This window comes from Oncorhynchus kisutch, linkage group LG17, assembly GCF_002021735.2.
Source record: "Oncorhynchus kisutch isolate 150728-3 linkage group LG17, Okis_V2, whole genome shotgun sequence".
NCBI lineage: Eukaryota > Metazoa > Chordata > Actinopteri > Salmoniformes > Salmonidae > Oncorhynchus > Oncorhynchus kisutch.
In genome coordinates, this window is record NC_034190.2 from 15429127 (window position 1) to 15444203 (window position 15077).

General features: G+C 40.0%; 2 protein-coding genes across 2 annotated transcripts; one reads left to right on the top strand and one right to left on the bottom strand.

Annotated features, from left to right (window-relative positions):
* Positions 1 to 288: 288 nt before the first annotated feature.
* Positions 289 to 3308, top strand: dlx6a (distal-less homeobox 6a). The gene is made up of 3 exons (XM_020507290.2): positions 289 to 867; positions 1524 to 1717; positions 2296 to 3308. Exons 1-3 carry the CDS (start codon positions 555 to 557, stop codon positions 2536 to 2538), a joined length of 750 nt encoding a protein of 249 aa, XP_020362879.1. The 5' UTR covers positions 289 to 554; the 3' UTR covers positions 2539 to 3308.
* Positions 3309 to 7138: 3830 nt separating this feature from the next.
* On the bottom strand, positions 7139 to 10527 carry dlx5a (distal-less homeobox 5a). The gene is made up of 3 exons (XM_020507276.2): positions 8547 to 10527; positions 7915 to 8099; positions 7139 to 7619 (listed from the first exon to the last, which is right to left on the bottom strand). The coding sequence occupies exons 1-3, from the start codon at positions 8908 to 8910 to the stop codon at positions 7308 to 7310; spliced, it is 861 nt and encodes a 286-aa protein (XP_020362865.1). The 5' UTR covers positions 8911 to 10527; the 3' UTR covers positions 7139 to 7307.
* Between the last annotated feature and the right edge of the window lie 4550 nt (positions 10528 to 15077).

The following is a 15077-nucleotide window of genomic DNA, read 5'->3' on the forward strand; positions in this document are numbered from 1 at the left end:
TCAAATGATATTAGTTCCTTAGGCTAAATCAAATTGGTGTGGGATACGTTTTGCGTAATTTGGGGTTGAGGATTAATCCTAAAACAAATTGACTATTCCAAAGGGCTGGCATAATTATTATACCTTGCGTTTGACTATATTCGCCGTAGGAATTATGAGGTTCTCCCACCATAGTTGTGGCTGTAGTGGGAGCTGGTAAGGTGGGTTAACTCACACTGAAGAATAGTGAAGCACACAACTGATGACGTTGGGTTGAATGACCAATCGGAAGGCGTTGCCCTTTGGAGACAAACCATTTTACTTGTAGTGTCTGCATCAAGTCTGGAAGCAAGGATTCAATTTTAACAGAATCCACCTTAAATCTCTGCATTAACTTATGCCCAACTTGCGCCATACCAAGTAAGAATACCAGAGGAGAAAAAAAATCGAAGTAACTGAGTAATTCGGGTCTTAATAGGACAATATCTGTTCGCTGAGGAGAGAGACAACAACACAGCGAGAGAATCCATTTGGACTTGAGAGAGGGGGCGAGTGCTCTCAAGGCAGAACATTTGATGATGACCATGACTACGATGGCTAACGGTCTGGAGGCTCAGGACTCGTCCAAGTCGGCTTTCATGGAGTTTGGTCAGCAGTCTCACTCACAACAGAGCTCTCCGTCGATGGCTACCAGCCACTACCCGCTGCACTGTCTCCATTCCGGGTCGCACCCAGCTCACCATCAGCACGATAACTCTCCGTACTCCGGCAACAATTCTTACAACAGGTCGCTACCGTACTCCTACGTGAGCCACCCCCACCACAGCCCGTACCTGCCGTCCTACCACAATAACACCACTGGCGGTCAGACAAGGTTAGACGGCACAGGTAAGATGCTTTCCCATTCATGACAAGAAATATGCTCAATGTCGTTTTCATCGTGCAGCGATAACAAAGCAAGTGACATATATATTTGTCTAAAATCGGCCAAGTAAAAGATAAAGCACAATAAACGTCCAGCAGACGGTTGAATGGGAAACTAATTTCAAAATGTATCTGAATGACAATTTATATGTTGCCTATATTTTCTATATTATATTTAGTTCATGTTGTCTCTTTTTGTTATAGATCCTATTCTATGGCCATTCTTTGCACAGGGTATAATGATAATGACAAGCGAGGAATCCTCACGAATTATTCTAGGAATTAAACGGTCTATTCGCTTTGAAAGTTATAATTAACATTTAATTGGCATGTCATTACGAGCAATATCCTAAATATGACAGAAGATTCGATGATGATTACAATAATGGTGGACTGGATTAAGCGAATGTGAGAATATGTATTAGTGGTCTGAATTTAATAGAAAAGCCCTATTATTGGTTTTCTCATATATTTTCCTTATTAGATATTTAGAAATTTAAATAGATTTGGAACTATTATATTCTATTACATTAATTATACTAGGGGAATTATAAACTAGGCCTATTTGTTGTGGAATATGTTTGTCCTTAATGGACTAACATTGCCCTTTTTTGTTGCAGAGCAGCAGAAAACCACAGTGATTGAAAACGGAGAAATTCGTTTCAACGGGAAAGGCAAGAAGATTCGCAAACCTCGGACGATTTATTCTAGTTTGCAGCTTCAAGCTTTAAATCACCGTTTTCAGCAAACACAATACCTCGCCCTGCCAGAACGCGCTGAGCTGGCTGCTTCTCTCGGACTAACACAGACACAGGTAGGCCTATTCTCAAAACATGAATTATTATACAAAATGGTATACATTATTATATTGTTGTTGGCGCTTTATTACCATTTATTATTATTATTATTTATTAGTGTTATTAGTAGGCCTATTAATATTGTGATTATTATTGTTATTACTACCCTATACGCTAGAATTGGTCTGGGTATTGTGTTTTTGTTGTTGACCAATTTAGGATTCCTTCATAATAAATAAAATCATATTTATTATTGTTATTACTACCCTATACGCTAAAATTGGTCTGGGTATTGTGTTTTTGTTGTTGACCAATTTAGGATTCCTTCATAATAAATAAATAAATAAGTAAAGCAATATGTCAACGTTATTAAAGTGACCAGTGATTCCATGCCTATGTATACAGGGCAGCAGCATCTAAGGTGCAGGTTTGAATGTAGGCCTGCGCGAATGTATTGTAGTAATGTTATGTATTCAACATATCAGTTGGTCTATAAGCCTATTTTATAAAAATGTTAATAGATGAATAAATACATTAATGATATAATCGTTATCTGTCATCTGGTCTTCCCTTTCCTTCCTGCCATCTTGTGCAGGTAAAGATATGGTTCCAGAATAAAAGGTCAAAGTTCAAGAAGCTGCTGAAGGCAGGTGGCAACCCGCACGAGAGCGACCCTACTATGCCTGGTTCCATCGGCCTGTCTCCCCGCTCTCCAGCAATTCCTCCAATATGGGACGTGTCAGCCTCCAGCAAAGGGGTTAACATGGCGGCCAACGGCTACATGCCCGGGTATTCTCACTGGTACTCCTCCCCACATCAAGAGACAATGCAGAGATAGACTGCGTAAAGGGCGGGAAGGCCCGAGGTCTGACTCAAGACGTTCGAACCTTCATAGTTTTACCTGCACAATTGATTTCCGTCAGCCTCGAGATAAAAGGGGTGCCCCGTTCGAACAGAGAGATTCATTGGAGACAGGTTCGGCTGCTTTTGATGGATACTTGAGGGCAAAGACTGTGATATGACACACCCTAAAGGAACGAAACGTATTCATTTACCAATGACTGTTCAGTGGGATTGCCTTTGTTGCTTTCATTCATGTCAACATTTGACTGTCAATATACCAAAAATATCACTGACATTCAGCCCGTTAATTGGGCACAGAATGGACAACACTCACGAGTTTTTTGCGGGTTCAACATGATGCCATGATATATTGTTGAAATCTTAACTGCTCTTTGACTGTGTTTTTTTTTCATGCAAAACAAAGCAATCTGTCTGTCTGTAAATATATTCTTCGATTTTAGTTGTACATTCACTTTTATGTTTTGTCTTTCATAAATGGATTAATCCATGACTTAAAACAAAGTATCGTGTTTTCTACTGCAATATGAAGATGGTTGATATATGTAAAAATGACTGATGAATCGTTCCTTGTCAAGATGTCATATGGACGTTCTAAAATGTAGGTCCCATATGGTTTTTCATGAAAAAGTTACAGGCTATTCGTCATAACATTATGTTTCCTCTTTATAAAATAGACATTGTCAATGCACTGCAAACGAACAAAATTGTCAATATATATTAAACAACACCAGAGGAAATTAACTTACCCTGCTCCCCTCTCTCAATTTATCACGAAAAAGATGGTAGCTCCTTGTCCTGTTAATCTTGTCATTTTCTGCCTCAATTATTAGAAGTATTGACACAATGTTTTTCTCCTCTCTGCCCGTCCTAATGCAAGACGCTAAATGCCAAGCTCCACGGGATCGATCTTGAACAAAGCATCCAGCTGCAGTCCCGTTCAATATGAAGGAGATATTTGGGACAATTTATGGGTTTTATCCAAGTGAGGCTTTTTTCCATTCTCATAAATGCAGGCATAATTAGGGTAATTTTTGATGTAGCCCGCTGATTACAGCGTTTTTACCGTCAAAGATAATTACCTGTAATTTTCTACCACTTTTAATACTAAAAGGCATCTTTATTTGGATTTGAGGTGGCACAGACGCGGAACAAAAGAGGGAAATTATTCGGTTATTCATATACAAATTGCTGAGAGCAGTGAACAGTTGGGATTTTATCAGAAATTACAATGTAAAAATAAAAGAGAAAGTGTCTGCAGCTGTCAAGTCGTGAATGCCCCACTGGCACAGTATACCTGCATGGGCCCCATTTGACCAAAACAGACTATATCTATAGCTATTGTATATCTATAGCTATTGTATATATAGTTATTCCCCAAACCCCGTAAATAACGTTTCGCTTAATAACTTTCCTATATTGTCCGAGCGTAACTCGTAAAGCAGAAAGTGCGCGGTGTGGTCTTTTCACACTCGAAGGACTTGGGAAAATCATATAATTTTTTACAATAAGCCTATATCGTCATAAAAACGGAATTTTATAGGATATGCAAATAGTTGCAATAGCAAGAATGCTATTTCTCATTGGTGGAGGCATCCAAATTGTGAAAAGACCCAAACAATGCAAATGTTTCATATTATTTCATGTAATTGATTCAAATGAACAAAAATAGACATAGCGACTTGATGAGACAGGGAGAGGGAACAGAAGAGAACAAATGAAAACACAAGGACAAGAGCTCTTGGGAGGCCACGATGATTTGAATATTTACATCGAGAGAGAGAGATGGAGAGAGAGAGATATGGTAAGGGAGGGAGATGTCAACACTCCCAGATCTTTGTGGTTTTCCGGCTAAAATAGATTGATGCAGTATGTTAGTCTGCTGTAGGTTAGGAGACAAACCATATATCCAGGGTATATTATAACTGCCGGATATCACTATAGGTTTCAGGCTATCCCTAGTATTGTATCAGTTTGGCGTCATGATTGCAATTGATTCTAAAATCCGAATTGGCAAAGGTGGTCTTTAGAAATAAATACAATTGTCCCGTCGGACAAATAAAAACACCTGACAAATAGATAGGGTAGAATAAAAAGGTAATTTAGGCTGCTAGTATAGGCTAGTGTTGAATGCATGCTGCTATTTATCACATAACTTCCAAAAGCCTAGTAAAACACAATCAATAGTGTCACCTAAAATAAGGTAGGTTATAACATTCTTAAACAAAAGTGTGTAACAATCCTTCATAGGGATTCATAGAGCGCAACGAGCTAGCTAGGCTACTGAGTTAGCTTCATCATGATAAATAAAAAATATATAGCCTTACCTTCAAACGATTCTTTAGCCTACAATAGTGTTAGCAATGATCAACAAGCTTGGGCTTCGAATGGGAACACTGTCTCCGACAGAACACGGTTCTACTGCTCGTGGTTGAGTGAGCACATCCAGGTGTGAAAGTGTATTTACACCGCGGTACCTCTTATATATTGCCTGCAAAATTAGCTGTTATTACTGTCACTGTTTAGTGATGGTGAGCTAGAAAAAAGCCTTCTGCAATCAAGAAGCAAGCGCATCTTTGCAAATTATAGGTAATTGTCAATGTCCAGATTATGATAATGGAGGCCTAATCCTGGAGTATAATTATTGTTGAGTGTTATAGTTGAAGCTAGTAAAGCTAACTGTCATTATTTAGACTCGATTTGCAAGGGAACTGGCTGAGTGGAAAATGTTCAGTTGGAATTTAACTGGGCTCTCGATATAATGGCGTGTGTGTGCGTGTGTGCCTGTACGTGTGTGTTGGGGGACGGGTGTGGAGGGAGAATAAACAGTAATATGAAAATCAAACGTAGATTTCTCGAGTAGCCTACTGGCAATGTAATTACGGAAGCACGTGACATGTAGAAATTAGGTTGATATAAACCACGTTCATGTTTTGGATTAGCGTTCAGCAAACCGTTTAATTTTTTGCACAATTATTTCAGCTGAACATGTCCAAGTGCATCGCTTGCTTGCTAAGGCTATATTCAGCCAGGACAGTCAGGCCCTTGGGAAAACCAGAGAGATGAGACGAGTATTCAGTTATATGCACAACCATGTCAACATTGGTGTATTATGTATTGTGAATCCTTAGGTCAGACGCTTAACAACATTATCATGTGTCCAGGCTATCTTAAACCGGTGTTAAACGTGTCCTCTCCCTGTGTGTGTGTGTGTGTGTGTGTGTTGTAGTGTGATTGTTTCTTGGTTGATTCGTTTAAATAGGCTATTGATGCATGATGATAACATGCTTTATGTAAAGTCTGGAACAAGATGTTCGCTTCAGCGCAGTAGGCCTATTTGTTTAGTGGTTTGCAGTGGCAACACTGGTAGTAGGCCTAATGATATGTTCAAATGCTGAAAATTTTATTTTACCCGGAACGTCTGACGGAGGTGGGCTGTGGCCGCGGGAGTGGCAGAGCTCTGGAGCCGATCTGCCCCCACAGGAATGCGGATTGTCTCAGATCTACATGCCGCCCCTTCGCCTCCTCTCTGCCATTCAAAGCAGCTAATTGTAGGGGACACAAAGAGAGCACTGCTGCAGACTGCCTGCCAGACCGACACCCATATTCTTTGGGGAAGTTCAGAATCCAGATGCAACTCCAAAACACAAGACTGAAATGTGCTTCACTGTAACACGATTGAATGAATAATAATAGCCTAATAATAATACGACCTAATCTATTTGATTTGTTTGTCTTAACATAAACCTAAAACTAGAATTAACCTGGAAGAAAATAGAATCAATGTTGTGTGTATCTTCACAACATTTCATTGTTTGGTTTACACGAACAACAAGAAAAAACTAAATTGTATGTTTTCTTATGACTGTTTAATAGAGTTAACAATATAATGCCATTCCTTTTGGGTATTTGTCTTTCAGAAATAAATATTTCAAAACGATGAAAATGATATGATACCTGCAATCAATCATTCCAAATTCAATTGTAATTCAAAACACACTCTTCAAAAATGTTAATTATTATACACTCAATGATGCTTCTCTCTTCGATATAGGTTATGTTTGGTCGGTTATGGATCCGCTGAAAACTATTTACTATGGGCATGTTTATATGCACATAACCATAAAACAGGTTGTAGTTTTCAAATGAATAACTTGACATGACACGAAATAAATCTAGCCTAACCTTTTGAGATACCTGAAGGTAACTCCCCCTGAGAATTCCGTGGTTGTTGAAAATGAAATGAAACTGTTTAGCCCAAGGTCATTAGACCCATCTCCTTGTTGATAGATGTGTGGCCAAATTATTATTTAAAGTGAATCACTACTTTGCACCACTGACTAAATATGGGCACACAGGCAGTCCAGGCAATTAAACTCGAGTTTGAGCTGTACATGGATTTAAAGTGTCTCACAGAAAGTAGGCTTATATTGTTATGTTATGGGTCCTTGATATTCAGTGCGAATAGCCTATCTAGGCCTACATGCTATATCAGTAATTATGAGGGATTTGTGGGTATCAGCAAAACAATTGCCTTAAAGTGTTAATTCAGGAGGGCTCCATTGAAAGTGTCTGGGTTCCATTGTCCATTTAAAACGTTTAATTAGTCTTCCAAAATGCAATAAATTACATGCACACATTTACACATTATACACGTTCTTCTATGACTGTCATCAATACATTGCATATTCCTCTGAATCTTTTAAACACGAGTCCAATACAATGAAATATTTGTTGAACTGGGTTTCAGTATAACGTCCCCGATCCGAGAACCAAAGAGTGCTGTATCGAGTTGGGGGTCTGGAGGTGAGAATTCATGGAACCAGCCGCGGAGTACCAAGAGGCGGAGTTTTCCAAAAAGGTTGATGCCGCCGAGTTGTTGTTCTGTGCCTGGTGGCTGTGAGGCCTGGACGGGCCCTGCGTGTCCCAGACGGCGGGTGAATGAGGAGAGTTGCAAGCCATGGGATCGCTGGAGCTCGGGCTGTGTTCCGGTGGGAGTTCGCCATTCTTCATGATTTTCTTCAGTTTCGACCTTTTGTTCTGGAACCATATTTTGACCTGGGGACGGATGAGAATTATGTTAAAACGAGTTCATAAATAAAAGCATATTAAAACCCACAAATTCCATAATACTAAAGTATTCACATGATGTAAGCATTGGGGCGATGTGTTTTCGTTAATTACGCACACATTACGCACGAAATGTATATTGTAAACGTAATGCAATTTTGAACGGACAATTCCAGTGAAGGATAACAACATAAAAAAAGTGATCATTTTGATTTTAAAAAATTAACAAAATAGAATGCAACTTTGAACAGACAATAAAGTTGAAGAATAGTAAGCTATTTACCTGCGTTTGCGTGAGTCCCAACGAAGCCGCAAGCTCTGCTCTCTCAGGCAGCGCGAGGTACTGTGTGTTCTGAAATCTCCGCTGCAGGGCTGCGAGCTGAAAACTGGAGTAGATTGTTCTTGGTTTTCTGATTTTCTTGGGCTTTCCGTTTACCATCCTCACTTCAGGTTCTGCTACCTCTTTTTCTGAAAGAAAGAAAGAAATTACTTTATATGTGGTGTATAAACGAACTCAGTATAAACTATTTACATAATGCAGTCACATTTCCTGGTTATACCATCTATTTCAGAGAGATCAAATCAAAAGGACATCCCGTGGGCAAATGTATCTTACGGAGGGCTCTCTGTCGATTTATAGACAAGTAGATTGAAGCAAATGCGTATAGCAAATAGTCTAACCGGTAAAGGAAACGTTTGTCATTTTTACAGAATGACTTTTCAGAAAAATGTGTGCCCCTTTGTCGAATTATTATTTTTCTTTTTTACCATGATGGAAAATATCTTTGCTTGAAATAGGCTATTCGCATGTAAAAAAAATAGTGTGAGAGCTCGAACAAAGCACATTAAATAATAACAACTATAATAACAACAACAACAACAACAACAACAACAAGAATAATGTAGGCTTATTACCTTGCGGACTTAATGGTTGTGGTTGTACTCTGCTATAAGTTCCAGCATATTGGTGGTAAGCAGAGGCTGTGTATGCGCTGTAGTCTGGGTATGTTTTTGCAGGGTAATTTCCCGCAGATCCGTTTACGCCGTGGTATTGGTACTGATAGGCATTGAGCGGTTTCCCATACGAGGTGGAGTTAGGCGAACAATAGCCATGGTGCACTGCTCCAGCAGGGCTGTAGTAGCCAGAATCCGTGGCCGTAGACTCGGGTAGCGTAGGAGATTCCTGAGACGGGTGATGCATTGTGGTGGAAAGCTGAAAAGGGTTCTGGAAGTCGGCAGGTTTGATACTCGGAATCCTTCGGTCGAATACTCCAGTCATAGTTCGAAGCAGCAACGTTAAAGGGAAGTCTGTTTCCACTGAGACGTATGAAGACTGAGTGAAGACTACACTTGCATTGTGTGATGTGTGCTTTCGCCGACGGGCTCTCTCGAACTGCTGCCAGCTCCACAGCAAAGACCTGGTTAAATCCTAAATTGCGCTCTTACGCACTGCAGGGAGGATCTGGTTCCATTGGCCAGGGCGCGCAGGCAGCATACACCCCAACTCGCTCGACCAGTTTGCCATAGGCGATATACGACTCAAGCTATACTTTGTTGTGTTTTTACTATCAATCAAAATGGGCAATTAAACTGTGTGTCATGTCATCGGTGGACAATTTAGGGGGGTAAATTACAGTTTCCAAAACGTCCACATGGATATATTAGTCTATCATGAGCTTCAGTATTAAAACATTACGACTGTTGGTTGTATTATCTGCCTTTGACAAACGAAACTAAATAAAGAAATGACTACAGTATTTATCTTAATGTTGATTGGACTTAATGCACATTCAGAAATGAAACTGTTTCGATTGTCTCCAAATAAAATGCAGGTAATGCAACGAAAATATCAAACTAGATTTCTGTTTTACTAGCATATTTATAAATAAATAACCAGTCACTCACATGTGCCATAAAACAAAGTGTTTTTTTTTGTTTTTACTCCATATTGTGAGTCGACAGGCCTATATGTTCAATGTATAAAATATATCTGTTCAGAAGAGTCCTTAGATCCTTCATTTGTAGGCCTATGTTCATTTAAAAATTACAGCAAGGTCTACATCATAACGATTAACATTTCTGCATCAAATTCATTATTAGACACGTCTCTTACCACGGTGAAACTCTATGGAAAGTACTTTATTAAACTCGATGATTTGTTCGTCAACAACAGGCACGTTAAACCTCACCAAAACGCATTGAAACAATACAACATGCATTTACTTAATAAAACGACTAAGCTCTGTAGGGTATGTGGATGGTGCACGCACCTGAACAACGCGCGTATTGTGGTAAAATGGCGCCGCTCTGTGGTGAATGAGGGAATGTACGATTCCCTTGACGCTTGCAGTAGAATCAGCACCGCCACACGCAACAAGACATTCATTCCTATCATTGTGGGGGCCGGGTATAATTTGTAGCCGGATACTTAAAGTGTAGGTAGGCTATTGTTGCATATCGTAAGTAATCAATCAATCCAAAATAATGAAGGTTTATTTAATTGTTATAGGTCTATTCATTGGAGACCTATAGGCCTATATTACCATGAGGTATATTCTAACGATTGAATTATTTTGTGCATATTACCTAAGAAGTGAATGGGATGAGTCCTCTGAATAGACTAGAATAACTTTTGTGAGAAACAGAAATGCGTCTATCTCTACCCCAACAAATACACACACACTTGGAGAGGCACAGGGTTAGCCACCAGGTAGCAGCACTCCTGGATCGAGAGCAGTTTTTAGGGGTAAAGAGACTTGCTCAAGGGCACAATGGCAGGTGATGGTTCCCAGGATCGGACACAGCAGCCCTCAGCAGTTCCGAGTTTGTCCACAACTTTCCGGATACTGGTCTGCCTCTCTAACCTCTGGCCACATCTTTCCTGTTTCAGGTCGACCTACAAGCGGAATTCAAGTGGAAGTAAATTTTTAATAGGGAGTTGGCTGGGTCCATAAACTCAGTATAGCATGTTAGTCGAACCAGAATCTGGGCAGAGGAGGAGAAAGATGCATATGACAAGTCTCCTCTCGATGCCAGTTTGCTAATAATTTTCCCATTAGACAGCTTTGCAAGCATTAGAATGTCAAAATAGATTAGTTACCCACCACATATGGAGTTTCGCTGAGCAACGATTTTAATTTACTGCGGTCACGTCTAGTATGTACTTCCAAAAAAGGTCTACATAAAAATTCACAAACAACCGAAGAAATTGTCTGGAAATAATCTGTATTGTTGTGCATTCCCAAATCCACCTCTTAGGCACCTCCAATAAAACCACTCATTACTGCCACCCACAGGTCGGCTGATCCAGCAGCAGTACAGTATCCCGAAACATCATTGATTTTATCGCTTACAACAGTGTATGAATGTCATGTCAACCTGTTGTTTCACACACGCTACACGGAGCGCAATAATATTGCAATAATATATATAATTTTTTGTAAGTAGATTAAGTAGACCATATAGGGTATTTTTGGTATTTGGTATTTTATTAGGATCCCCACTAGCTGTTGCAAAAGCAGCAGCTACTCTTCCTGGGGTCCACACAAAACATGAAACATGACATAATACAGAACATTAATAGGCAAGAACAGCTCAAGGACAGAACTACATACATTTTTTGAATGACGTTTTTAGAGTGATCTTTTTGAAGAAGCGGATTTGGAGCATGCAAAAAAATGCACATTATTTCCAAACAATATATTTTTTCAGTTGCTTGTACATTTTTTTGGAAGTACATACCGGGCTTGATGGCAGTAAATGAAGATAGTTGCTCAACGACACTCCATATTTGGTTATATAAACAAACATATTTTGACATTATAAATGATTGCAATACAACCTACTTTACCTACTGAATCTACTGTATCTAACTACTTTAGCTACCTACTGTATCTACCGCACCTACTGTACTGACTTCACCAACTGTACCTACTGTATCTACTGTACCTTCCTACTTTATCTACCTAATGTGTCTACTGTACCTACTACATCTACTGTATATATTGTACCTACTTCACCTACTGTATCTACCTACTTTAGCATGCTACTGTACTTACTGTACTTACTACACCTACTGTATCTACTTTACGTACTACATCTACTGTATCTACTTCACCTACTGTATCTACCTCCCCTACTGTACCAACTGTATCTACTTAACCTACTGTACATATTGTGTCTACTTAACCTACTGTACCTACTGTATCTACTTCACCTACTGTATCTATGTACTGTACCTACTGTATCTACTTCACCTACTGTATCTATGTACTGTACCTACTGTATCTACTGCTTCTACTGTACCTACATTCCCTACCATACCTCATTAAACTAATGTACCTACTGTACCCACTGTACCTACCAATTGTATCTACCTCCTGTACATACCCACCCTACCTACTGCATCTACTTCACCTACTATCTACTTACTGTACCTACTGTATCTACTGCATATCTTGTACCAAATGTATCTACCTACCCCCCCCTACTGTGTCTACTTAACCTACTGTACCTACTTACTGAACCTATTGTATCTACCTACTGTACCTAGTGTATCTATCTACTATCTACTGTATCTACTTCACCAACAGTATCTACCAACTGTAGTTACTATATCTACCTACTGTTCCTACTGTATCTACCTACCTCCCCTACTGTAGCTACTGTACCTGCTGTATCTACTTACCCCCCTACTGTATCTACTTACTTTACCTACTGTATATACTGTACCTACCTACTGTATATACTTTACCTACTGTATCTACTTCACCAACAGTATCTACCAACTGTACCTACTGTACCTTCCTACTGTAATAATGTACCTACTGTATCTACCTACTTCCCGACTGTATCTACTGTACCTACTGACTTCCCCTACTGTACCTATTGTAGCTACTGTATCTACTTACCCCCTACTGTACCTACTGTTACTACCTACTTACCCTACTGTATCAACAGTACCTACCTACTGTACCTACTGTATCTACATACTGTATATATCTACTGTACCTACTGTATGTACCTATGTCCCTTACTGTACTGTACATACCTATCCTACTTTACCCACTGTACCTACCAACTGTATCTACTATACCTACTGTATCTACATACTGTACCCACTGTACCTACCTACTGTATATATCTACTGTACCTACTCTATGTACCTATGTCCCTTACTGTACTGTACATATTTATTTTTCTCAGATGTTACTATGGAATACTGAAGTGTAATTACAAGCATTTCATGAGTGTCAAAGGCTTTTATTGACAATTACATTAAGTTGATGCAAAGAGTCAATATTTGCAGTGTTGACCCTTCTTTTTCAAGACCTCTGCAATCCGCCCTGTCATGCTGTCAATTCACTTGACTGATGGCAGCCCATTCTTGCATAATCAATGCTTGGAGTTTGTCAGAATTTGTGGGGTTTTGTTTGTCCACCCGCCTATTGAGGATTGACCACAAGTTCTCAATGGGATTAAGGTCTGGGGAGTTTCCTGGCCATGGACCCAAAATATCAATGTTTTGTTCCCCGAGCCACTTAGTTATCACTTTTGCCTTGTGGCAAGGTGCTCCATCATGCTGGAAAAGGCATTATTCGTCACCAAACTGTTCCTGGATGGTTGGGAAAAGTTGCTCTCGGAGGATGTGTTGGTACCATTCTTTATTCATGGCTGTGTTCTTAGGAAACATTGTGAGTGAGCCCACTCTCTTGGCTGAGAAGCAACCCCACACATGAATGGTCTCAGGATGCTTTAGTGTTGGCATGACACAGGACTGATGGTAGCGCTCACCTTGTCTTCTCCGGACAAGCTTTTTTCCGGATGCCCCAAACAATCGGAAAGGGGATTCATCAGAGAAAATGACTTTACCCCAGTCCTCAGCAGTCCAATCCTTTTGCAAATATCAGTCTGTCCCTGATGTTTTTCCTGGAGAGAAGTGGCATCTTTGCTGCCCTTCTTGACAACAGGCCATCCTCCAAAAGTCTTCGCCTCACTGTGCATGCAGATGCACTCACACCTGCCTGCTGCCATTCCTGAGCAAGCTCTGTACTGGTGGTGCCCCGATCCAGCAGCTGAATCAACTTTAGGAGATGGTCCTGGCGATTGCTGGACTTTCTGGGGCGACCCTTAATCCTTCTTCACAACAATTGAACCGCTCTCCTTGAAGTTCTTGATGATCCGATAAATGGTTGATTTAGGTGCAATCTTACTGGCAGCAATATCCTTGCCTGTGAAGCCCTTTTTGTGCAAAGTAATGATGATGGCAAGTGTTTCCTTGCAGGTAATCATGGTTGACAGAGGAAGAACAATGATTCAAATCACCACCCTCCTTTTGAAGCTTCCAGTCTGTTATTCGAACTCAATCAGCATGACAGAGTGATCTCCAGCCTTGTCCTAGTCAACCCTCACACATGTGTTAACGAGAGAATCACTGACATGATGTCAGCTCGTCCTTTTGTGGCAGGGCTGAAATGCAGTGGAAATGTTTTTTGGGGATTCAATTGCATGGCAAAAAGGTACTTTGCAAATAATTGCAATTAACCTGATCACTCTTCATAACATTCTGGAGTATATGCAAATTGCCATCATACAAACTGAGGCAGCAGACTTTGTGAAAATTTATATTTGTGTCATTCTCAAAACTTTTGGCCGCGACTGTACATACTTGTCTTACTGTACCTGCTGTGCCTACCTACTGTAATAATGTACCTGCTGTATTTATCTACTGTACCTATTGTATCTACCTACTTCATTTATTTACTACACCTACTGTCTCTACCCACTGTAATAACCTACTGTACCTACCTACTCTCCCTACTGTATTGACCTACTATACCTACCCGCATCTACCTACTGGACCTACTCACCCTACTGTACCTACCTGCTTGCCTACCTAACTGCCTGGCTGCCTTGCCTACCTACCTTCCTACCTTGCATACCTAGCCTGCCTTCCTTGTCTACCTACCTACCCTGCCGAGCTGTGTGTACAGTAGGCCAGCCTACTAGCTACAAACATCAATACAAAATCATCCATCCAATATGAATAATTTATGTATTAAAACCTCTTAAGGATCTTCCCCCTTTTTCGACTAAAATGACATACCCAAGTCTAACTGCCTGTAGCTCAGGCCCTGAAGCAAGGATATGCATATTATTGGTACCATTTGAAAGGAAACACTTTGATGTTTGTGGAAATGTGAAAGGAATGTAGGAGAATATAATGCATTAGATCTGGAAAAAGGTAATACAAAGAAAAAATCTACTGTTTACATTTTCTTTTGTCCCATCATCTTTGAGAAAGGCCATAATGTATTATTCCAGTGCAGTTACAATTTAGATTTTGGCCACTGGATGGCAGCAGTGTATGTGCAACGTTTTAGACTGATACAATGAACCATTGTATTTCTGTTCAAACTTTTGTATCAAGACTGCCCAAATGTGCCT